A 26,250-nucleotide genomic window follows, 5' to 3' on the forward strand; every position below is an offset into this window, starting at 1 on the left:
GATTTAAGGTATTCAATCTAGACCTTTTTAATTCAGCGGTTCCTTCATGAATTTCAACTAATGTATCCCAAAATTCCTTTGCGGTTGCACATTAAGAAACACAAAAAAATTCATCCATGCTAAGAGTACTCTGAAGTATATTGATTGCCTTTTTATTGTAAAGAACTTTTTTCTAGTTGCCATCGTCCCATGAACTCTTAATCTTTACTGTCCCCACATTGTTGACAACACTTATGGGAACAAATGGACCATTTTCAACAACATTCCAAATTCATCTCCTTGTGCTTCTAAATGAGCCTTCATGCGTATTTTCCAGAAGTCAAAGTATTCACCAGAAAATAATGGTGGTTTTTGTTACTTCCACCATCTTTGAAAACAAGATTTGCACTTGCGGAAGCCATCTTCTGGATCTTAGGTGCAAGTTACCAATAACCTGCTCTGATGTCAGTTGTAAGTTATGAATAACCCTAAGAAGATGGGGGTGGATTATAACTTTTAAAAATTTATCCTGTTTTTGTGGATATTGGTTTTTTCTTTTCTGATTAGGTTAAGCGATGAAAGCGGTAAAGTGCAGAAAATAAAGAACACCGAGAATTATCCTGGTTCCTCTCACAATCCGAGAGTACTCCGGTCCCCTTACAACATGTAAGAGATTTATTATAGTTAGCTCTTCCTAAACAAAAATTTAACCAAGTTATCAAGAACAATCCTCTTGAAACTTGTTTCACAAGAAAAGAAAATAATCCTCCCTTTTCTTGAACCTTATCTCCAACAATCTTGAATGATAACTAACCACACCTAATATCAAACAATCCTTGATACTTAGGAGTTTATACCAATAATTTGTATAAGAAGTAAGTTTGTATAATGGACAAGATTTAATGAAATGGTTAAAATCTTCTTCTCTTTCAAAATATGAAGATTCAAGAACAAATACTCTCTAAGTGCTCAAAGATACTTTTGTTGAATATGATATGAAAATGTATTTAAAAAAGTATCTTAGTATAAAAACTATGTAGAGATTTTATGATTAGATTGAAATAGGTGAATGTAAAATTAAATTTTGAAATCTATTTATAGTGATGAAAGCATGCCTTCAAAAATCATGGCAATGATTTGAGAAATTCTGAAAAATTATTAGTGAAATAATGTGAAGGTTGCCATGAAGAGATATGATAAAATGGTGTAATGAAATAAAGCATTTTTCAGAATTTACAAAGGTGCAATCGATTATGATAAAAGGAAAATAGATTGTTCTAGGCTTAACATTTAAAATTTTTGAAAAATTGTCTTGTCACAATCGATTGTCATGCATATAAAATGCAATTTCAACATTGGCAGTGGCAAAATCAACTATGGTGCAATCGATTGTGGCCAGAGGTCAATCGATTGTAGTGCTTTGAATTTTGAATTTTTGTTTAGAAAAATGGCTCAAAACAGTCCATCATCTAGAGATTTAACCAAGATCAAATATGAACTTTAAAAATCATTTTAACATGGTTTAAAAGATGAAATAATTGTCTCAATGCATGAATAAAAACTTGAGCACTAAGATCGTATAAGTCAAAAATTTCATATACCTTCAAAGTCTTGTACTAGAGGTTAAGTCTTCAATATATTTTCTTTCTCATTCTTTGGTCATGTCTTGTAGAGCTTGTCTTCATCAAAATATGTTGGAAGCTTGTCTTCACAATCTCCCCATTTTTTATGATGACAACCATGAAATTTGAGAAGCATAATATTTGAAGCATGACCATGACATAAATGTCTTCATATTTGCTTAAGTGCATAAATAAGCCCCCCTTAATCTTATGTCCAGATGCTTGAGAGAAACTCCCCATAAATATGTCATTTTTTCTTGATATGCTGAAAAAGAATTAAGAGAGCAACAAAGCATACAACCATATATATTTCATAGGTTTCTCTCCCCCTTTGGCATTATCGAAAAGAAAGGGAAGGCAAACAGAAAGATTAAACCATACATCAAGTAAGACATACACAAAGTAAACATAGCACAAGAAGCATAACCATTACATATCCAAAATAAGATAGTGCATAAGATAATGTATAATTGTCTTAAGCATAATAGTACAAAGCCAAAAAACATAAATTGAACACAAATGAGAAACACATGCATAAAAGTTGAACATGAGCCTAGTCCTGGTTCATGAAATCTTGGTTAAGGTTGACTTGGTCATTGTTGTCAACTTGTGGGAGGAAAAGGTAGTGTTATGGTGGGACTGTATATGGTGTGATGTTCAAGTGAGCATTTTAATGGGCAAAGTGGTTGTTGATGTTCAAGTGAGTATAAAATCGATTAGGGCAATCTTAGACTCAACCGTTATGTGTTCCATAAAACGAGAAAAAACTCACTTTTTATTTCTCTTATCACCTCTCTAAATCTCTCATATTTGCTCACATATTTTAGCCATATTGCTTCGAGAGTGTTCTTGGGTCTAAGTGAGAATATTTGTTTTGGATGAGAATAAAGTTATAAATGTACCAAGAATGAATTTTCTCTTGTGTAAATAATTGTTCCATATGAAATTGATATTTTGATTGTGAGCTAAACCAGTTAAAAGCTTTTCTTTTATATGGGGGATTGTCTTAGGAAGTCTCAGTTTAGTTTGTGAGTTTCACCATTGAAGAAAAAAACTCTCTTTTGATTCGTGAAGACCAACCAATGAAAATCTCCACAACCCGGTTAAAAGCTCTGTTGATTCGAGATCAACCTAATTAAAATCTCACTAGATTTCAGAGTTCAACCTGATGTAAAAATCCAGTAGGTTAAATTCGTGGACAACACGTGTAAAAGTCTGCTTCGGTTTGGAGAATAACCAACTTAAAATATTATTTTGATTTTAGATCAACCAGTACAAAATCTTTATTTGGTTTGGAGACTGGCCGATCTAATCCTTGCTTGTCGTTTGATTAGAAATTAACTTGAAAACTTAATTTCCTTGTATAGGAGGGTTTGTGGGCACATTATACTAAAGCTCTCAAGTTTTACTGGACACTCTAAAGAACAATTTCTAGGGATAGTAGTATGTCACTTTAAGGCCGAACTTGTGTAATTCTATGGTGTTATTTGTTCTCCCTTAACTCTTTTACTTTGTAGTATTTTTTTCCTTTAGTTTTTTGGTGCGTATTTACTCAAAATGTTTTTAAACTTTAATTTTTCAAATGATTTTGTTTTAAATCAAAATGCATTTGGATTTTGTACTCACCAAATTTCAATGCATAACCCTCCTCCAATCTTTTATAAATCCTGAATCCTTCATGATAATTTGGACTTACAAAACACATATATGTGAGTTTACAATCGTCTACCCTATTCTTGAAAACTTCTCATTTTTGTCAGCAAGTCTCCTCCTAATAACCATTCACCAACTCCTAATAACCATTCACCATTCACATTGGACGCAAACCTCTTCGATTCATCTCATAACTCTTTTATTTCTTGGGTAATGCTAACTTGTGCCCTAAGGGTATGTGTTAAGTAATTCATAAATAGAAAATCTATATTGAAAAAATTAGTAAAAATATTAATTATAAAACTTTCATAAAGATAATACAAGAGTTCCAAAAAAACATTTCTATAATTAATGCTTAACATATGCCCCTAGGACACAACTTAACATTACCCTTATTTCTTTTTCTTAGGACTTGCATAATTATCCGTAAAGTACAAATCTTTTCCTCCTACATATTTAATCTTTGCATGCATAAAGTGAAAATATTTCTCCACAATCATGACTTCCACCTTGCCAGTCTTCCGCGCCATAGCTATTTCTCATGCACTATATCCATCCAAATCTAAGACCTTAATCTTCTTTGACCATCTACCTAGATCCACTATTGTTTCCAAAACAATCAAAACATCAAGATAAAACTCTTGAAAATACTGCATACAAACTCGTAAAAAAATTTTATTCACCGCTTCTCTATAATTCCACATAAAAATCTTCTGATTTTTAAATCCCATAAATAATTATTATAAATTAATTTTGAATTCTTGATCGTGGATTAGATATATTTAAGAACTTAGGTTTAGATATATTAAATAATAACTATCTCAAATTTATATAAAATATTGTAATTTGATGACTTTTAAAATTATTTGACAATAATTTTATATAAAAAATAATTTATGCGAATTGATTTTCATTGAAATTTAAATATATGTAAATTAAAACTGCATTTTGTTTTGAAAAGAAAAACACTTAAAAAAATATTAAATATTTGCTTAACCTTGAAACATTCATAAATTTCTTACTTTTCCTTCGACTTGTTCTCCTATTTCATTTTTCTTTCCCATTCCCATTCAAACAACTGTATCCGTATTTGATCTCTAATCTATCCTTCTGTTGTCGAGTACGTAAAAAGAAAATACACAATTTGTTAAAGCATTTATTTTCAATTTTCAGTTGCATATTCCATTTCCGATATCTGATTCAGATTTGTTTCATTCGTTTCCGCAACAGATCGGGAAATGGGAGATAGTGACATTGAAGGCGGCGGCGGTGGAGATGACGGTTTTCGTTCTCCGATCGGCCGTAAGTATCGTCCCGTGTTGGCTAACGATCGTGCTGTACTTGAGATGTCTTCTATAGATCCAGGATCTTCTTCTTCCTCAGCCTTTCCAGATCAACCTCATAATCTCAGGTATTGGTGCTCTTCGATCTGAATGATTTCAGTTATTTTCATTCGTTTTTGCAATCCGAAATTAGATGAATGTGAAAGAATTTTAGTGAAGCTGGTGCTTGCTTTTGACAGGGAGTGAGTTATGGTGTTTTTGTAGAGGGATTGAAGCTATAGTAGTAATTTGATGTTTTTTTTTTTTTTTTTTTGTATATTCTGATGACAGTCTATTTTCTCTAGTGTTTATGAAGGAATTGAAACTAGTAATTCAATGTTTTTGTTTTGAAGAATGGCTTCTTTTGACTAGTGTTCATCTTGTTTATCAAGGTTTTTAAAAAAAGGGTCCGTGCGAAAACCACCTCCATAAAATGGTATCTGAAGGTGCCAATACCATTATTAACTGTTTTAATGATGAAGAACAAAGTGCGATTCATTCACACCGCGATGACCAGATACAATCACTGTTACGACACGTGTACCGATCGAAATCGCGAAAGTCTTTACGGGACCGTTATTTAAAACCTTGTTGTTTATTAAGAAAAATTGAAGTTAATTGTTTGTGATTAGTTGATTTTGGTTTTTGATTTTTTGTCTGTTTGTTTTGGAGAACGGCTTTACTGATTGGTGTCATTGTTGTTCTTAGAAAAATAAATGTAAGTTCAGATGCTAAAGATGGGAACTCTCCTCGGCAACCTCAACCTAATGGACCCCAGCAGGAATCTAAACTGGAGCTGTTTGGATTTGATTCTCTTGTCAATATTCTTGGTCTCAAAAGGTACTTGACTTGCTAGCTACACTCTGAATCCTTATTCTTAATCTGCTGTTGGATACTGCCCTTTCCAAGTTTGCAAACTACTATTGTTATTGTTTTGTGCATGTGTGATATGATATTTTCTCTACTGTTACTATTGTTAACATTCAAGAAAAGTATTTAAACGGCAATTTTTTTGATGTTTTTGTTTTTCTAAAAGATTAATTATTATTAAAAAGGATTAAAAGTAGTTTTAACAGACAGGTCTTAATTTTTTTTTTGTACCTGAGGGGGGTGTCCCAGGTCAATGTTTGTCAAATTTGATTTTGGTTTATTTTTGAACCTTTTTCTTGGTTCTCTTATGCTAAATATTTCTTATGGACTATATCCTATCCTTCCCCAGCATGACTGGTGAGCAATCTGCACCGCCGTCTAGTCCTAGAGATGGTGAGGATATTACAGTTGCTGCTGGGCTGCCAAAGGTATGCTAATTTCTCAAGTACAAGTATACATCCATTCAGTTTTATCATATTCATTTGTAGTCATTGATATTTAAGAAAGATGTCTGTTTATAGCTTGAATATACCAAAACAAGAAATAGAAAACTGGAAGCACACTCTGTACACACTAAAATGTCTACTGTTTGTATGTACCTCCTATCTCAAATATAAGCAAAAAAAACTAATTTACTCTAATTAAGAATACTAGTTATTTGCTTAATTTTCTGAACATAGAAAGGAAAATAATTGCATTCTCCACATTGCTCTTCATGGCAACTTGTTTCATTGAAATAAAAGGATTTATTGCAATCTTAAATTCTAAATTAGTTGAAGGGTATTTCGGAACAATATCATTAGATAGACTGAAATTAGTTAAATCTTGCTTATATTTTGGAACACCACATATATGTTTTAGTTTTTATATTCAAGACCGAGGTAGTATTCATTATAAGGAAACTTATTAATTTTTTTTTATTTGGTGGTGCTTGCGAAACTATTATGAATCTTTTAGGATAGTGATTCGTGTGCATAATGGCTTCTTCCATATGCTATATTTACATACACACACATGCACATGACACATGTTAGTTATGATTCATGTGAACATAGAGTATTAATTTAGAGGAGCAAATCTTGACTATTGGGAGACACATATGTGGTTTGGGTAACTAAAGTTCACATACTCACATTAGTGAAGGGGAGCAGGTTCAAATAATTGAAATTGTTGCCGTGCGGCTAGGAGGTAAGTTTGAATAGTATAGGAGGTAGGTTTTAATAGTGTAGGAGGTAGGTTTGAGTAGCACAATTAACCTTTTGCAAATGTAGTGTAAGGTTGCCTAGATAGTGGTTCAACCTTTCCCTAGACTCTACCATGGCAGAAGTTATATAACATTTGTTTGCCATTTTCTTAGACATGCTTGCATTACCATTCATAGAAGTCACATTACATTGTATAGTTGTATTATATAATAATCGTAACCAGCTTGATTCACTGGTCACACGATTTATGGCCCTCATTTTCACAAAAAACTTTCTCACATGATACACCTTCCCTCTTCCCCACACACAAATAAGTACTTCTACATTGCTGGAGCTTTTATTTTCCTATTACTTAGACCTGTTTAGTTCATCTTTTATGTTGACAGTTAAATATAATTTTGTATCTGTTTGTGAATGCCAAAAAAAAGGGGCTTGTAACCTTTACGATGGATTGCATTTGATCATTTTGATTTTGATTTTAACTTGATTTTATGTCATGTTTATTTTTTTTTTCAGCCTGAAGCTCTCAAACTAGGGACAATGATGGGTGTATTCATTCCTTGTGTTCAAAGCATTTTGGGCATCATCTACTACATTCGTTTCTCTTGGTAACTTGCATGTTGCTTTAAATCTTACGTCAAATATTATATTAGATAGTAACTACTTCATTCATCAATGTCACCTGCTTCGAGAAAACAGTCAATCACAAGCAGGGTTGTCAGACTCAAAAGTCTAGGCTAGGTTGTCAAACTCAAACATCTAGGCAAGGTCCTTAGACTAATAAGAGTCTACTTAATTAAAACATAATACTCCTAAATATAATACCATTAACAAGTCTAATGGTAAACTATAATAAGGTCCAAACATAATATAATACCATTAACACATATACTGAACCCAAATAGCATGTCAACTGTGTAAACTCTCACATATCATGAACCCAAATAGCATATTAACTATATCAAACTCAAAAGTCTATGCAGGTTTGTCAATCTTGTAAATCTAGGCAAGGTCCTTAGACTTATAAGAGTTTACTTAACTCAAAAATAATATCTAAAAAATCTATAATATCATCCAAACATAATAATATACCATTAACACATATCTTGAACCCAAATAGCATATTAACTATGTAAACTCTCACATGTCATGAATCCAAATAGCATTATAACTATGTAAACTCACATATCATGTATTTGACTAAGCAAGTTATATTCATTAACGGAGTATTGCAAGTAACATTAATTAAACCAAGTAATATTAGAATACGTTGATTATTTCTATTTTCTACTTGATTGAATTGAATTGCTTTTCCTTTTGTATTTGATTGAATTGAATTGGATTATTTTATTACTTTATCATAAGTCAAGTAGCCAAAAATTAGATGTTTTCTTTTCAATAATTGTTATTATTGTAGGATTGTTGGTATGGCTGGCATAGGAGAGACATTGGTTCTTGTTGCTTTGTGTGGCACTTGTACGTTCCTTACTTCAATATCACTGAGTGCTATTGCAACCAATGGTGCCATGAAGGTAAGTGTCTGAGCAAGTGGAACTACTTTTTATTTGATACAAATGCAGTCCTTTTCTTTTCAACATCTGAGTATTAAAATTAACTACACCTTACGTAATAAGCTACTCCCTCCGTTTTTTATTATAAGTCGTTTTTGACTTTTCACACGTATTAAGAAATGTAATAATTATGGTATGAAAAAGATAAATTATGAGAGATTTTACAAAATTATCCTTCATTAATGATATTGGAAAGACAAATTGACATAATTGAAAGGAGAGAGAATAATAAATATTTAAGGGTATAATAGGAAAAATAACATTAATGATTCATTGGTATTATAAAACGACTTATATTGTGGTACAAAATATTTTTCCAAAGTGACACATAATAAAAAACGGAGGTAGTATTTTTTTATGCAAATGTGTTGTATTATTCCACAAGTTGTTTAAACTGTATTTGATAGTTAATTTGAAAAAGGAGTTTGCTGTCATGAGTAGTTCACGCTATGAAGCTAGTTGATTTGCGAGAAGGGAATAATTGAGTATCTACGACGCAATAGTTAAGAGATTGTTTTGGTGCCTTTTTTATATTTATGAGCTCAATTTTAAGGTGACTAGCCTTCATGTAGTAAGTATGACTCCCATATTTTCCAAGAGTGGAATCAACTGATTACTTGAGTGAAGAATTGAAGTTGACAAAAAGGACTGCAACCATGAAAAGAGCAACTGATCTTATTGCTCCTAAAAATGAAAAGGCCTTGTTCACTTTCCCTAGATCTAGATCTTTCTCATTCATCAGTTGGGAGGAATAGCAAGATTCCCCACCAGGTTTTGTAATTGTCAATCTTCGATAATGGGTTCAGAATGTAGCATCCAAAGAAGTTTATTGTCAGTTTTCTTTGAAACCATGTGGGGGAATGCCACTGCTGCGGATGCAGAAAGTTCTGACAGATGGAGAAGATGAATTATTGGTGGCAGATGAGAACTTAATGGTGTAGGGCTCATCAGTGAGTTTGCTAGAGGTGATAGAGCATATTGTAAAATTTTATGTGAGAAAAAATGAAAGAGAATGGAAAAGAGAATCAAGTTTCTGTTCGAAACAATGATTTTCAGATACAACCTATAGATAGATAGATAGATAGATAGATAGATAGATAGATAGAGAGAGAGATAGATAGAGATAGAGATAGAGATAGAGATAGAGATAGAGATAGAGATAGAGAGAGATAGAGAGTTAACTAACCTTGATACAGTTGCAACTTTCTAACCATTTGACTGGTTAAATTGACAAATGTGTATACATCTATCAAGATCAGATAAGTACCTGAAGCTAGCAGCTACTGGCAGTAGACATTGAGTTGTGTCCACATACTAAGTCTTCAAAGAGGCCTTTCAGATTTGAATCCTTTATCAGTTTCCCTTCGCCTCTAATAATTATGCATAAACACGATACAGGTTTTAGATACGATACGATATGTATCTGATTACGGTGATATGCCATTCCTTAGTAATTTTAGGATATTATATTATAAATACTTCTTAAAAATAAAATGATATAAGATTTGAATCCTTTATAAGTTTCCCTTCGCCTCTAATAATTATGCATAAACACGATACAGGTTTTAGATACGATACGATATATCTGATTACGGTGATATGCCATTCCTTAGTAATTTTAGGATATTATATTATAAATACTTATTAAAAATAAAATGATATAAGGAAAATTTTATCAATAACTATACATGATTTAATACTTGTAATGTTTTTTTGTTACTTATAATACACACTCTTCTAAATTTTCAAAAATTTAATAAATGGGTATTTGATTACGAAAGTCTTAAAAACTTGTTAATAAACAAGTTTACAAAGACAAAAAGCATGAATGTGTTATGCCCCGAGCATGAAACATAATCAACAATCGTTGAAAAAAAGGATAGTGGACCACGTAAGTTAGGCCCAAACGTAACCCTAATCGTATCAACGTATTGAAGACGATACAAGATGAAATTTCACGGGTCGGTACATCATAGGCTTCTTGTCGTTGGGCTATCCTCCCCTTGATCAACTCTATGTATGACTTGTGATGATTGCTATTCGTCATATTCTCAAATGCCCAAAATATTTGGGCGCGATTCCACCATCTTTTCCTCAATAAATGCTATTTTCAGAAATTGAGAAAAGGAGTACTCTATCTGGGCTTCTACAATCTTTGTTGCACACGTTGGCTGGTTTAAGTTAATCAAGTTGGTTACTTCTATCTTATATTCCCTGAATAACTCTATCTAGCCTTGAAAAGAAAAATAAGAAAGAGCCTTGTTTCTGCTGCTTTTTCCAACAATAGTTGTCTGATTGGAATTTCTGTCATTTAGTGGCAACTTCTGTCTGGAGATGGCTATTTTTTATTTTGTTGGAAGTGTTAACTGCCTACAAACAGGGCTATTGATTATGCTATATGCTGCAAAAAAGGCGCCACTTTTAGCTTCAAATTTTAATAAATCACAAAAATTCTGTTTGTTCTTTGAGATTTTTCATTTATTTATATCTCCCGTGTTATTTCCATCCCTGTGTTTGTCAATTTTTTATCAAGTGTTTACAATATCTTGTAATATAAAGTTTTTTTTCCTGATAAAGCATTATACAAATAAGGGTTTTTCTGATTCTCTCTAAAATTAAATAAATCCACTCATGCACTTCATTGTTTACCCTGTTCATTTATTAATATTGTCAAGTCTTTTTCTTTTGTTTGTTCTTCTCCAGGGTGGGGGACCATACTATCTCATAGGTCGCGCCCTTGGTCCAGAAGTTGGAGTTAGTATTGGTTTATGCTTTTTCCTTGGAAATGCAGTTGCTGGAGCTCTGTAAGTGCATGATATGGACCTTTTTTTCATTTTAAACATTTAATGGAGATCAAGCTAGGTAGAGGATGAATCAAGTGTTGCTAAATTATGTGTCATCATAGCTTATTATGTACTGTGCAAAGGATTCTGAAGTTTCTTGTTCTAGGTATGTATTGGGAGCTGTAGAAACATTTTTGAAAGCAATTCCTTCTGCTGGAATTTTTAGAGGTAATGACTTATGAATCTAGACATTGTTTTTTTTATGTGTAATTAAGTTGTCATTTGTGATTTATTTATTTAAAATTTTAATACTTACATGTTATTTATCACCTACAATCGTCCTAAAAATTATTTCTGCAAATATAATTCACCTCAAAACCATGGTTTACACATTTGGAATTGTATTATTGAGAGTGTTGGCAAATAATGGCTATAGCGGCACCTTAATGCTAGTGTAGTGGAGTTTGAATAAATCTTATTGTTTTGTGACTGATAAGTTGTTTAGTAAGAAGCGTTGACGCTATAGCACTGTAGTGTAACATAATTTAAACAAATCACTATTTTTTGCAATCCTCGATTGGCGATGTCATAAGTGTCACGTCCAATGTAGTTAAAATTAAGATTTTATGCAAAATTGGAAAGGGGAGGGAAGTTGTTATTGAAGATAATAGGTAAAACTTGTGTTTTTATTCCTCTGCTAAAGGCTGACTTATATAGTGAGAATATAATTATTATAATTAATTCTCTCCTTAATAGAAAATAAAGGTAAATAAATAAGAATAATAAAACGCAAAATAAAATATTTTCCAACACCCCTTTCAAATTGGTGCATAGATATTTATCATGTCCAACTTGCCTATCAAATGCACGAAGGTAGGTCTTGTCAAACTTTTGGCCAGGATATCTGCAGTTTGCTGATTTGAAGTCAAGAAAGGTAGACATATAATTCCAGCATCTAACTTCTCCTTTATGAAGTGTCGATCAATTTCAATATGTTTGGTTATATCATGTTGAACTGGGTTATGAGTTATGCTCATAGCAGCTTTATTGTCAGAGTATTATTTCAATGGAAGCTCAATTTTCATCTTAAGTTCTTCTAGGACTCTAAGGATCCATAATCCTTTACAAATACCTTGAGACATAACTCTAAACTCGACTTTGCACTACTTCTTGCTACAACTCCTTGTTTCTTACTTTTCCATGTCACAAGATTATCCCAAACATAGGTATAATATCCAGAGGTTGATCTTCTATCCGTGACTGAACCTGTCCAATCAATATTGGTGAAGATAGACACATTTCTTTCACTAGTCTTAAAAAATAAGCCTTTTCCAGAATTTTTCTTCAAATATCTCAGTATCCTATAGACAGTCTCAAGATGTTCCTCGAAAGGAGAATGCATAAATTGACTTACTACACTCACTAAGAAAGCAATATCAGATCGGGTGTGTGACAAATAAATTAGTTTTCCAACCAATCTTTGGTATCTTCCAGTATCAACAGGAGCATTACCTTCTCCCCAAAGTTTAACATTAGGATCCATAAGGGTATATGCAGGACGACATCCACTCATTCCTATTTCTTTCAATAATTCTAGAATGTATTTCTCTAGTGAAACTGCAATAACATTCTTTGACTAAGCAACCTCAATACCTAGAAAATATGTCATGAATCCCTAGTACTTGATTTCAAAGTCTACTGTCAATTTCTCTTTTACTCTTACCATTTCCACATTATTGTCTCCAGTAAGGACAATACAATCAACATACACAATCAGGGCAGCAAGGACTTGGGATGTACCCTTGAAAAATTCACTCAGTCCGTGAAGAAACAAGGGTACATCCAAGGACAATATTATCACATACCTTGGATGTGCCCTTGTTTCTTTGTGGACTGAGTGAATTTTTCAAACTAGGCTCTAGAGGACTGTTTTTATCCATACAAAGACTTATTTAATTTGCATACATTTGATCCAAATTTGTTTTCAAAGTCAGGAGGAGTATCCATATATACTTCTTCTTTTAGATCGCCATTAAAAAAGACATTCTTAACATCTAACTGATGTAGGGGGCAATCCAGGTTAGCAGTAAGAGATAAATGAATTCTGACAGTGTTCAATTTTACAACAGGAGCAACTGTCTCTGAGTAGTCTAAGATAAAAGAATTTTGATAGTGTTCAATTTTGCAACAGAAGCAAATGTCTCGGAGTAGTCTATACCATAGGTTTGAGTAAAGCCTTTAGCCACCAAGCGAGTCTTGCACCTTTCAATCGACCCATCTGAATTATACTTCACAGTAAACACTCATTTGCATCCAACTGTCTTCTTGCCATCTGGCAGTGTCGTAACATTCCAAATTTTGTTCTTTTCAAGAGCTTTCATCTCCTCAAGTACAACTTCCTTCCACTTCAGATTTTCTAGAGCAAACTGTACACTTTTTGGAATTTCTGCACTAGACAATTTTTAAGTGAAGGCATACAAATATCAAGACAAATTTGAATATGATATAAAATTGGATATGAGGTGTTTAGTGCAAGATCTAACAGGTTTTCTAATGGCAACAGAATCATCTATATCAGGATAGAAAATATGACTCTTAGAAATAGAGATAAACCTACCTTTCCTTTTTTTAGGAGGTTGATCATTCCCCGGTTCAGATTCCTGGCAGTGTTGAGATGTGGAATTGTCCCTTCCTTTGTGGTGTTTTTTCGCAAAAACCTTCCATTTCAAAGTCCTGTTTTCTAATTCAAATTTGTTTTCTTGAAGTGACTTATTATTTTGTGGCATTTCAATTAGATCATCATTATCATCGTTTTCATGATTCTCATTGTTTTCTACAAGAGAAAATGTAGGTTCAGATTCACAAAGTTCCTTACTCGTAATAGGAGTAGGATCAGATAAAGAATCATTGCCATTATCACTTCTAAAGACTTGGATATTTGCTTCAAATTGCTTTAGACCATTTTGAAAAAATTCTTTATAACCTAACAAACATCTGATTTCCCCTTTAGCAAGTACACCCAACATACTATTGTATGGTCATCTATAAGTGTGATAAACCATTTTTTGAGAGAGACTGTACTTGTACGGTTAGGCCTAAAACATCACTATGAATAATAGAAAAAGGTTTTGATGGTTTATAAAGTTTTATTGAAAATTGGGTACGATGATGCTTTGCAAACTCACTTGCTTCACATTTAAACGAAGAAAAGTTCTTATTATGAAATAACTTAGAAAACAAGTGTCTTAAGTAACAAAAAACTAGGATGACCTAATCTTAAATGTCATACCATAATGTTGTCATCTTTATTATTCAAAACAGAAGAAAAACTCAAAACAGGTACTTATTATTTTTGAAGGTAATTGTGATGAAGCTCCAATGTCAAGGTAGTAGAGTTATCCACTCTCCTTAGCACTGCCAATCATCTTCCCCAAGTTCAAATTCTGAAAGACACAGTGAGATCGGAAAAAATTAGTTTGACAAACGGACATTAAATTACATGATAAGTTTGGAACATGAAGAACATTTTTAAGAGTCAACACTGGAGACAACATAATTGACCCTTTACCCGCAATGGCCTAAAAGGAACCATCTGCGATTTTTATTTTTTGATTACCTGCACATGGACTATATGAAGAGAACAAAGTAGATTCACCTGTCATGTGATTAGATGCATCTGAGTCTACTATCCAAGTATGACAGGGGCTGACACTAAGATATGCAAAATTATCTTTTGCTGTTATAGAGTAAGAAAGGGTTGGAGTCTCAAGGGTTTGTACAGTCTGTATAGTTGTTTCTAGTGAGTGGAAGCTGAGTCGAAGGGGATTACTGTCCTTGATCAAAATTACTAGTCTGAAATGCACGGTCACCTTTCTTCTTCCGGTTAGGAGGTATGTCTTTGAGCGTCCAACAAGTTTCACTCGTATACCATTCTTGCTTGCAGTGATTACACCAAGGAATTTTGTCTGACCTCTTTCTCTCGTCAAGGTTCCAAACATTTTAATCCTGAAAGTACTATAGTTATTGCCTTCTTACCGTCCTTACTGCATTTAAAATAAAATACTATACAAACTTGTAGACACATTTAGATTACTGCATTTTGAAAAAATTACTACTAGACAAATTCGTACTCACATTTAGAAGCATTTCATGTTTTGGTGATGAGAACTCACATCTATTCTTAGAAGATTGTATTGATAACATCTAGCTCAACATCATTAGTATGCACTCCCTCACCTACTATAAAGGGTTGGAGAGGATATCCAATCATGTGCTAGAACTAAATGGGTAAAAAAAAACAAAGTTTTGATACAAAACTGTTTCACCTTAACTTCATGACACCAAAAAGATGCACATTAATCATACTTAAGTGAAGTGTAAAAAATAACTACTTCTACCAACACAACTCTTAAATCCAACTAGTATCTAGTATCTACTATAAAAGGTTCCGTTGGAAAAATGTTTTCTACAACAACTTGGCAATAAGCATGTGGCCAGCATCACACATTTTTTTATCATCTCATCCCTCTAAAATAGCATCAACACGTCAATTAAAAATATGTTCAAATTTAGCATTTCATTAAAAAGTTCAATTACTATCATCCCTCTAAAACTCATATCTCACAACAAATGTGAGTTCTCATTGATACCCCAAATGTGCGTACGAGTCTGCATATTATTTTTTTCAAAATACAGTAAGTTATGAATGCAAGTACTATAATATCCTACAATGACTTTACTAATTGTCACCCATATGAAAAAATATATACCTACGAGTCTGTACAGTTGTATTTTTTTTTAAGAATGGATTAGAGCTGGTATGAAGGCAAGTACTATAATACTCTACTTCTGTCGGAAGTATTGAGTATGAACAATTAAGATAAAAAGCAACTTAAATATAGTCTTTATATAGATAGAGAAGAAAAAAGAGAGAAGATAAGACCAAAAATCTATTATTTGAAGGAGATGCGTGACTTGCATATGTGGTAGTTGAATTCAAAAACTGAAATTATAGTTTTTGGGGTAATTTATGCTTTTGGGCTTTGTGATTTAGTTTTTTTTTTGCTTTTGATGCCTGTAATTCTGTTTAGTTTTATTCTTAGTTCCTACCACGTGACAATTACACATTGGATGCTGACACTGAGGACGTGGAAACTCAGTTCCACATGGCAAAGTCCATTCGTCAAGATTCCTTTCACGTCAGTAAATTCATTGTGACTAGGATATCCGAGGACCAAAAGTGATGGAATCTCATATTGTGGGGGTGGAATCTGTTTTTTCTCACTCCAAGGCACTAAAATCAAAACTCGCTCAAATGTGAGGGACAAAGCATAAATAACCCAAAATAAAAGGATACACTTTGTTTTTCTAGTTTTTTTAATAGTAAATTTAGTGTTTTGTTTGTGACATGTTAAATGGAATTTGGAGGCTTTCAGTAGTTATTGGAGAATCTGTTTTTCAGAATAAGATAAAATTTATTGAGCACAAGCCTTGGAGTTGGTAGCCATAATTCAATCTCAAAAGCCACCATTAGTTGCCACAATGAAGGCAGGCCAAGGTGCCCGCAGTAAAGGCTGCTGGAGTTTCCTACTCTGCATCACAACACCTTCATGTCCAAAACTGACATTTGGAGCGTGTACAAATGTGGGTCGCCCAATACTTTATATAAGCAACGATATCAAATTGGAAGATGGAAAAAACAATGAATGGCTATCTTAAATTTAAGCAAAGAGAATAATAATTGAAAAATATGAAATCAGCTTTACATAAAAAGGGAAATAAATGCTATACAAAAGATGGAAACAATTGCATTTACTGACGTTTCTTTACATATCAATTGCATTTACTGACGTGTCCAAAACCTTTGTTTATGTTGCATGTTTGCTTTTCTTTTTGCTTTGAGCACATGTGCAAAAGTTTCTTTTCTCTTGAGTTAAACAATTGCACTGTTACGCGTATTTTGACAAAAAAATGAGCAATATGTTAAAGTAGGAAACTGATCATTTAAATAAACTAAATTTCTTTTTCCTTTATTCTCTATTATTGCAAGTGCAGAGCCTATGACACAAGTTAATGGTACCACACTTGCGGTACAGAGTCCAAGTTCACATGACCTGCAAATTTATGGGATAGTTGTGACGATTGTGTTATGCTTTATTGTATTTGGAGGAGTGAAGATGATAAATCGGGTTGCACCTGCATTTCTTATACCTGTTTTATTCTCACTCGTCTGCATATATGTGGGAATTCTGTTGGCAAAGGTGGATCATCCCACAGGTGTGTTTTATTCACATTGTTAACTTGTCCTTTTGCACTTTGTTTAGTATCAATGCTTTGGCTTCATCATGGGCTCAAGTTCACATGTAGACTTTTTTTTCTGCTAGCTTTTGTAGTTTGGTAAGGCTTGGTTGATTCTTAGGTGTAACAAATATAAGTTTATTTTCAATATACTGTACTCTATAGCATTTACAAAATAAAGGGAAGACAAAGGCAAATATCAGCCACATGATTCCAGTAGGAGCATGAAATGGAGTAGTAGTTGAGTTTTAATTTTATGATAAAATGTCACTCTAGTTTAAAGGAAGTTTTTTGTATGTAGCTATAAGATATTCAGTATTGTACAAAATTGAATGTTTGGCTGCCAAGGTAATAAGAAAATGGGTGTCCCTACATATGATCTGAACGCAAACCCAATTATTTAATCGCCTAATCATATCCTTCTTATTGTGAATGCACAACAAGACCGAGTTTTTTCTTCTTGCGACTGTCATACTATTCTGTTGTCATTGTTTGCAATAATGCGATCGGTGCTTCCTCTTTATCTCTTTCTCGGCAATAGCGAGCAAAAGCAAGTGGATAAAAAAATCTTATATGACTTGGGAAAAAACCAAGGGGGGTTCCTTGACCTTGCAGGTTTAACATGTACACAGGACAAAATACATATATAGCAAATTTAATGTGTTTGTGAAAAACTGGCATAACTTTATATATCTAGTACTAAAGGTCTGCTGTTGGACCATGTTTGAGAGGGCCCATATTAGAGGGCCCATATTAGAGGGACCCTTGGAAAATAAGAGCAATGCTGCATATGTCTCAATGTTATGACGGATTAATGATCACATATGACAAGATAGGATTATGAATGATTGATATAGAAAAAAGTAGGGGTAGCTCCTATTGTACCAAGATGGTAGAATCTCCTCGTAGGTGGTTTTATGACGTTATTTGATCCATCAAGCAGACCTTAGTGAGAAAAGGCTTTGATAGTTTGTTTTTACCCCCTACCACATAGCAAGCTGTTATCAAAAGAGAAAAAAATTAAAAGCAAGTTCGGAATACTGACAATTTCATCAGTGCATAATAAAACATCCCTGAATGTGGACCTTGTTATACAAGAAAGTTTGTAATTTTATTGGAATGGATATAGAAATATTTTATTTGAAGGTTAAATAATTTCTTTGGTCCCTATAAAATTGGAAAAATATGATTTTAATCCCTGGATAAGTTTTATTCATTTTTAGTCTTCACATCTAACAAAAATTGTGTTTTAATCCATCAACAGTCTCGTTAGGGACTAAAAGCACACAATTTTGCATTTGTTAGGACTGAAAACGAATACAGTTTTTCTAGTGACCAAAATCAAAATTTGTCAATTTAGTAGGGATAAAAAAATATATTTAACCCTTAAATATTATTCAGTATTAATTTGAATATCCTTTGAAGGACATTTCACTCTGTCTATATAAAATGACTAAAATCTAGATTTCAGTTAAAGTTTGTACTCTTATGGTTCAAGGATTAATAAGACAGCCTAATAACCTTCAGTCTACAGAAAAACTGCACCTTAGTCCAAGCTTGCATTTTACAGTAGTGTTGTCGATGGCGGTCCATGGCGGAGAGCCAAAATCCCGCCATACCGGCCGCTTTACGGCGCCGTTTTCCGGATTATGGCGGGGCAATTTGATAACACTGTCAGTTGCTTTGAAGGTAATATATATTTAGACAGTTATTACTAAATTCACCAAACCCCCCTTAATACTGTGATAGGATGCATGATCTAGTTTGCAAGACACATGTGTTAAGTATATGAGTGGGAGGGGTAGCTCAACTGGCTTGAACCAGTTGAGTTAAGGGCTAAAAGGAGTTGGAGGTCCAGGGTTCAAGACCTGATAAGGGTGTAAATATTATACTAATAACTAACAATTTGGCATTGAAAAAAACATGTGTTCAGTTTGTTATGGAACACGTTATGAAATGCAACTATTCTCCAAATGGATGTAGGGCAAGAGGGGAGGGTAGTGTCTGCTGCTAAACTTGAATAAAGTAAGAATATAGACCTCCAGGTGAGGCAGGGAGCTGCCGAAGGTCACACACATCTTTTTTTTGGGAAGCAGTGCTAAACAGGATTTAGTTTTTTATTTTGGGGATTGGAGAAAAATTAGTGGAGCATAAAAGGCAAGAGTACTGGGATAGGAGGTTAAGATGCTCTCGACCATTGACAAAAAAGAGAATCAAATCCGGCTACGAAATAAAGGTTACTGAATTGGACCGACACAATTGTCTTGTTTTAAATTTTTAGGGCTCACTCACATTGCTCTTGCTCCTGCTCCCTTCATGTTGTTGACTGTTGATTTTTTTTCTCTTTTTTATTTAAATAAGCTTTACTTAAAGAGTTATACTGATTTGTGCTATTGAATTTCTTTAATTCATTACTTTTTCTTCACTCTGCCATATTTATTTCAGAGGGAATTACTGGGTTGAGTTTGGATACTATTAAAGAAAATTGGAGTTCAGATTATCAAAAGACTAATGATGCTGGAATTCCAGATCCCAATGGTTCTGTAACCTGGAATTTCAAGTAAGACTTTGTAGTTTTTTCTCATTTACTAATGTTCCTATGTCCTCCTTTTATGCTTTATATGATTATATCTTTCATTATTTTTGCAAAAAGCGTAATTATTGATGGGCTTTGGATTTTACTTTCTATCAGCGAATCATTGGTGGGAAAAGTTTTTCAACTGATATAAGTGCTATATGACAAATCTCAGCCAACATTATAATAGATTGACTTTCATTTGACTAAATCTGTACTACCTCTGCTCCTTTTTTAAGTTCACTTCGTAATTTTCACATATGTCAAGAAAAATAAGTAGTGTATTTAAGGTGCCTATTTTGTATATAGATATTTCTAAACTACTGTTTATATTATAAGACATCTCAGTTTTACTAACTAGCCATTCATAGTCTACAATCACCATGACGGACTTCTCATATTACTTAAATCTGAATATTTCTCAAGTATTCATAAGAAAATTACAAGTTTATATATGCAAGAGGCTAAGCAAATACAATCCCATAATTCTAGGATCATTTGAAAACAAAATCAGCTACTAAGGAATATAGAGTCCTGCCTAATAAACAAATAATAAACACAAAAAGTTTTCAATCAGCATTATCATTCTATTCACCTTAATTTGATTTACACAAGGGCTAATGCTTTCAAAGGAAAAAAAGTAGAATTTAAATGGATTTATATTCAATGAAATGTTATATTCAGTACAGTTGCTATCAGAGGTTTTCCATGGGGTATGGGACCAGCTGGTAGTGGCAAATATTTATGTGCGTGAATAATTCTTTTCACTCTAGTTATCATGCACAGAGAAAACATGATTGTTAATCTTTTGAGTTAACTCTTCTGTTTTACAATCTCCGAACACAGATGAGTTAGATAACATATCAACTCCATTTCAGTAAACTCTCAATTCTACTAGTGAGTTTGATTCTGGATTTATACACGTTTTAGCATAAAAAACTATAGTTTTGGTTGATGTTGTTGGGTGCTTTGTTTGGATTGCCTTTATTTTTTTTTTCTAAATGTATTGGATTGATGAAGTTACTTTATGTTGGCGTGATTATTTATGTTTTGTTTTGCTAAACAAAACTACTAAACAATGTAACTGCAGGCCAAGTATAATATAATAAATGCATCAAGTATTAAGTTATGCTTATACTATATGTAAATTTCATGTCCCAACCTTTGAGTTTAGACGTTGAATATGAATTATGCTAAAACATATCTTGCTACTGAATATTTTAAAACAATGTATTTGAATTATGTAATCTCTTGAGAGTTTGTGGATCAAATACATGATTTGTGTTTTCCTAAGGCTCCACAAGTTTACCCAAACTCTCGAGTTTGATAACCCTGGGATAAAAATATGGGGACCGAGTTTCATAACATTACAATTTATTAGCATTAATATAATTTAAAACTATTTCATATTTAATGCCTATGCCTCGGGGGATTAAGTTTTAAAAAAAAATGGCTTGTTTATGATATTGAAATGCTTTTTCATTTTTTTAATTGTAATTTTCCCCCCAGTTCTTTGGTGGGCCTCTTTTTCCCAGCAGTGACAGGAATAATGGCAGGTTCTAACCGATCATCTTCTCTGAGAGATACTCAACGATCTATTCCTGTTGGAACTTTATCTGCAACTCTTGTAACTTCTTGTATGTATCTTATTTCTGTGATAATGTTTGGCGCCATTGCCACCAGAGAGAAGCTTTTAACTGACAGGTACTTTTTTAGTCGAAAAGTTGTTTATGTAACTTTTTCTTATAATGTAAGCATCAGCTCAAAATATCTACTTCCTCTGAATGCGCACCAAAGAAATTGCTCGTGCTTCATGAAATGCACTAACCCCTTTTGATCACTTTAGTTTTCACTTTAGCGGTTAGTTTGGCAATAACTGTATCAGGAAGTTCCTTGTTTTCTATGCAAATGGACATATAATTGATCTTGGTTCTAAGCCAGATTCCATGTTTCTTTTTTGTTTTTCTTTATTCGGTGGTGTATGCTTATAATCTTGGATATTGATGGGCTTTCTATTAACTGGTTTTATTTTGATTTGGAGTTTTATGCAGGTTGCTTTCAGCTACAGTTGCCTGGCCTTTTCCTTCATTAATTAAAATTGGGATTATTCTTTCAACCATGGGTGCTGCTCTTCAGAGCCTGACCGGCGCCCCACGTCTGCTTGCAGCTATTGCCAATGATGATATTTTACCTATTCTAAACTACTTTAAAGTTGCAGATGGTAGCGAGCCACATGTTGCTACCCTTTTTACTGCTTTCCTATGTATTGGGTGTGTCATCATTGGGAATCTGGATCTTATCACTCCAACTGTGACCATGTTTTTCCTTCTGTGTTATTCGGGTGTTAACTTGTCCTGCTTCCTTCTCGATCTACTAGATGCTCCTAGTTGGCGTCCTCGGTGGAAATTTCATCATTGGAGTTTGTCACTTCTAGGAGCATTACTTTGTGTAGGTATGCTTCAAGTTATCATGTGTATTTCTTTCGTAGATTTACTGCTTCCATTGTTTCTTTATCTCCCTGTTTTATATCTGATCTAATGAAATCTGGAAGGCTACAACAAAGATAGAAGAAAAATCCTTTTTTGTAAATGTTAATGATTGAAATAAAAACTAAACAAGAGATAATAGTACTCTTAAGACATCATTGGTGAAGCAGCATATATGACACTGTCAATTTTTTCTCTTAGGCAAAAGGATGTAGTGAGAATCCCTTTGTTCAGTTTATAGTATTCAAATTTACGTCTCAAGTCTTATTTATAAATGGGGAAAGAGTTGTGCACAGATGATATTGCAACTGTACAAATCAAACATGGTTGTGTAATAACTACTGTTAAGAACGCCTATAAATATAACCCAGTAGATGCTTATTACTGCTTCTGTTTCATTTTGAAGCTTGATTTTGCGATGATTGTTTGCAATGCAGTGATCATGTTCCTAATCTCTTGGTCATTCACTGTGGTTTCTTTGGCCCTTGCAAGTCTTATATATAAGTACGTGAGCATCAAAGGAAAGGCTGGAGACTGGGGAGACGGTTTCAAAAGCGCTTATTTCCAACTTGCACTTCGTAGCCTTCGGTCTCTAGGAGGTATGTCTTATAAATTCAATCATCCACTCAAGTAGATGATATGGTTCTGAATATGGTAATTGGTAACTATTGATTTCGTGATGCTGTATAATTTGATTGTTAATATGGATTTGGTTGAACCACTTCGATGTTCTCTTCCGTAAGTACATGTTACACATGGCATGGCTGTCCGGTTTGCTGGTGTTTTTCTCTCAGCTACCTTAGCGGAGGTTTTATTAGAGTTGGTTAAGGTGATTTCATCACCATTGATCAGCCCCATCAAGAGGAAAGGAGGTGAGATAGTTAAAGAAGAACTGAGAGTGGCATGAAAGGCATGTGCGAATTTTGTTGAGTGGTTAAGGTTTAGTTAGTTTGAGCAAGGAAACAGGTTCCTTCTTTGCAAAATAATATACATGTGAAAAAGGTGGGAAATTGCAGAGAATAGGTTTGGTACATGAGAAAGATGTGACCGGTTGGTTTATCCCATATTGTAGGCTGCAGAAGTTTTTAATCCTTTCTCCTCTGTTTTCTGATATATCCAAGCAAGAGAAGTCTGGCTTTTCTGCACCACTTTTCTGACTTCAACTTCTATCACGCATAGTTCAGGAAAAACAATGTGTATACGCTGCATGATTCCAACCTTGAATCTTAGTACTTGAGATTTTTAAACTTGAATAGCTGGTGTTTTCCAATATTGCATGATCATCTCTTATTCTATTTTGTCATAATTTTTTTTGCATAATATCATATACCCTTTGGAATAAGAATCTAAGGAGTTATAGGACAAACTTGTCCAATGGTCAACTTTTAGAAGTATCAAAATATGAATGAAATGTTTTCAATTATGCATAGCTAAAGTTCTAATGCACACGTTTGAAGTTATTTCACTCTGTAACTTGTTTTTCTTTATGTTTGTAGCAAATCAAGTGCACCCAAAGAATTGGTATCCAATTCCGCTAGTGTTTTGTCGGCCTTGGGGAAAACTGCCCGAAAATGTTCCCTGTCATCCCAAACTTGCTGACTTCGCTAACTGTATGAAGAAAAAAGGTCGAGGAATGACTATATTTGTCTCCATACTAGACGGGGATTACCATGAATGTGCGGAAGATGCCAAGACAGCTTGTAAACAACTTAGTACCTACATTGAGTACAAGAATTGTGAAGGTGTGGCCGAGATTGTTGTAGCTCCTAACATGTCTGTAGGTTTTCGAGGCATCGTTCAGACAATGGGCCTTGGAAACCTCAAGCCGAACATCGTGGTGATGCGTTATCCAGAAATCTGGCGCAGGGAGAACTTAACAGATATCCCCGCCACCTTTGTTGGTATAATTAATGACTGCATTGTTGCAAACAAGGCAGTAGTTATAGTAAAGGGTCTCGATGAATGGCCAAATGTGTACCAGAAGCAATACGGTACAATTGACTTGTATTGGATTGTAAGAGATGGTGGTCTCATGCTACTTCTCTCTCAATTGCTTCTTACCAAGGAGAGCTTTGAGAGTTGTAAGATTCAGGTTTTCTGTATTGCAGAAGAGGAAGCAGATGCAGAGGGGCTGAAAGCTGATGTTAAAAAATTCCTTTACGATCTTCGGATGCAAGCAGAAGTCTTTGTCATAACAATGAAATGGGATGTACAAGTGGATAGTGGAACTCCGCAAGATGAATCATTAGATGCATTTACCAGTGCTAATCAAAGAATTGTTGATTATTTAACCGAGATGAAGGCAAGAGCAGAGAGAGAAGGTACTTCCCTAATGGCAGATGGCAAGCCCGTGGTTGTGAACGAGAAGCAAGTTGAGAAGTTTTTATACACAACGCTTAAGCTCAATTCCATAATTTTGAGATACTCAAGAATGGCTGCTGTTGTGTTAGTAAGTCTTCCTCCCCCACCATTGAGCCACCCAGCATATTTCTATATGGAGTATATGGATCTGTTGCTGGAGAATATACCAAGGATTTTGATTGTGAGAGGATATCGTAGAGATGTTGTAACTCTATTCACATAGCTTGAAAAGGATTCTAGGACAGTAATCAAATTTCTATCTCACTGTTTATATTTTTGTAGAGCTTACATGGAGGGCAGGGCTCATTCTTTGTATCAATTTTCTTGATGATGAGGATCTTTTTGTAAGATTTTATAGAAAGATATGAAATTATAAATTCATTGACTTTGTTGTAATTATTTCCTATAAGATGAGAACAAATGTTCGCTATGCTCGTTTCCAAAATCTAGTGTCAGAATAATGATAATTTTTGTATAGATGTTGCAGCATGCAAAATTAACTATAATAGTACTAGTTACTACTCTCAATACATGTTTTGATATGGGCATGTCAATTTTTGAGACACGAGTATACATAGAGGTGCAAATGATTAGTGTTGTAAAATATTTTATTGATATATTAAAAAGTCATTCTTACATGTTACATCTACATCTTTTAAATAAGAGAGAATAGAAAACCTAATGGGCTTGACTAATGGGCCTCATTACTAATAGAAATAATTACTATTTGCAATCTAATATTTACAACACTCCCCCTCAAATTGGTGAATGGATATCTATCATTTCCAGCTTGCAAGTTGCCTGAATCTTTCTGTTGGTAAGCCTTTTGTTAACACATCTGCCAGCTGATGCCCGGAAGGAACGTAAGATGTAGTTATCAGTCCATTATCCAACTTCTCTTTAATAAAATGTCGGTCAATCTCAATGTGTTTAGTCCTGTCATGCTGAACAGGATTATGAGCAATACTAATAGTTGATTTATTGTCACAAAACAATTTCATAGGACCTTCATATTGTATCTTCAAGTCTTCTAGAATTTGTTTCATCCACAATAGCTCACAAATTCCTAGTGCCATAGCTCTAAATTCTGCCTCGGCGCTTGATCGAGCAACTACACTTTGCTTCTTACTCTTCCAAGCTACAAGGTTACCACACAGAAAAGTACAATAGCCTGACGTAGATCTTCTATCACTCACTGATCCGGCATAATCCGCATCAGTGTAAGTCTCCATAGTTAAATTTCCACCTCTTTTAAACAAAAGTCCTCTCCCTGGAGTTGCTTTAAGATATTGTAGAACGCGGTCTACAGCCTGCAAATGTCTCACCCTCGGATCATGCATGAATTGGCTCACCACACTGACTGCATATGCCAAATCTGGTCTAGTGTGTGCCAAGTAAATCAATTTTCCCACTAATCTCTGATATTGACCCTTGTCAACTTTGTCACTTTCCTCCTCAAAGCTTATCCTGTGATTTTGTTCAATGGGAACACTTGCAGGTTTGCATCCAAGTTTGTCAGTTTCCTG

The 26,250-nt window shown here is 33.9% G+C and overlaps 1 protein-coding gene across 1 annotated transcript; it reads left to right on the forward strand.

The window, feature by feature from the left end:
* Window positions 1–4,208: 4,208 nt before the first annotated feature.
* Window positions 4,209–25,109, forward strand: LOC127075731 (cation-chloride cotransporter 1). Its single transcript, XM_051017231.1, has 14 exons — window positions 4,209–4,374; window positions 4,485–4,665; window positions 5,285–5,416; window positions 5,796–5,874; window positions 7,168–7,259; window positions 8,069–8,183; window positions 10,926–11,026; window positions 11,172–11,233; window positions 17,060–17,281; window positions 19,748–19,862; window positions 21,387–21,581; window positions 21,929–22,329; window positions 22,801–22,962; window positions 23,860–25,109. Exons 2-14 carry the CDS (start codon window positions 4,493–4,495, stop codon window positions 24,945–24,947), a joined length of 2,937 nt encoding a protein of 978 aa, XP_050873188.1. The 5' UTR covers window positions 4,209–4,374; window positions 4,485–4,492; the 3' UTR covers window positions 24,948–25,109.
* Window positions 25,110–26,250: the final 1,141 nt, after the last annotated feature.

This window comes from Lathyrus oleraceus, chromosome 1, assembly GCF_024323335.1.
Source record: "Lathyrus oleraceus cultivar Zhongwan6 chromosome 1, CAAS_Psat_ZW6_1.0, whole genome shotgun sequence".
Classification (NCBI taxonomy): Eukaryota; Viridiplantae; Streptophyta; class Magnoliopsida; order Fabales; family Fabaceae; genus Lathyrus; species Lathyrus oleraceus.

Excerpts from the sequence above, each read along its gene's own strand:
- LOC127075731 (XM_051017231.1), top strand. The coding sequence starts at position 4,493 with ATGGGAGATAGTGACATTGAAGGCGGCGGCGGTGGAGATGACGGTTTT. Across the intron at positions 8,184-10,925 it reads CAACCAATGGTGCCATGAAG|GGTGGGGGACCATACTATCT; the intron begins GTAAGTGTCTGA and ends GTTCTTCTCCAG. Across the intron at positions 19,863-21,386 it reads TCTGTAACCTGGAATTTCAA|TTCTTTGGTGGGCCTCTTTT; the intron begins GTAAGACTTTGT and ends TTTTCCCCCCAG.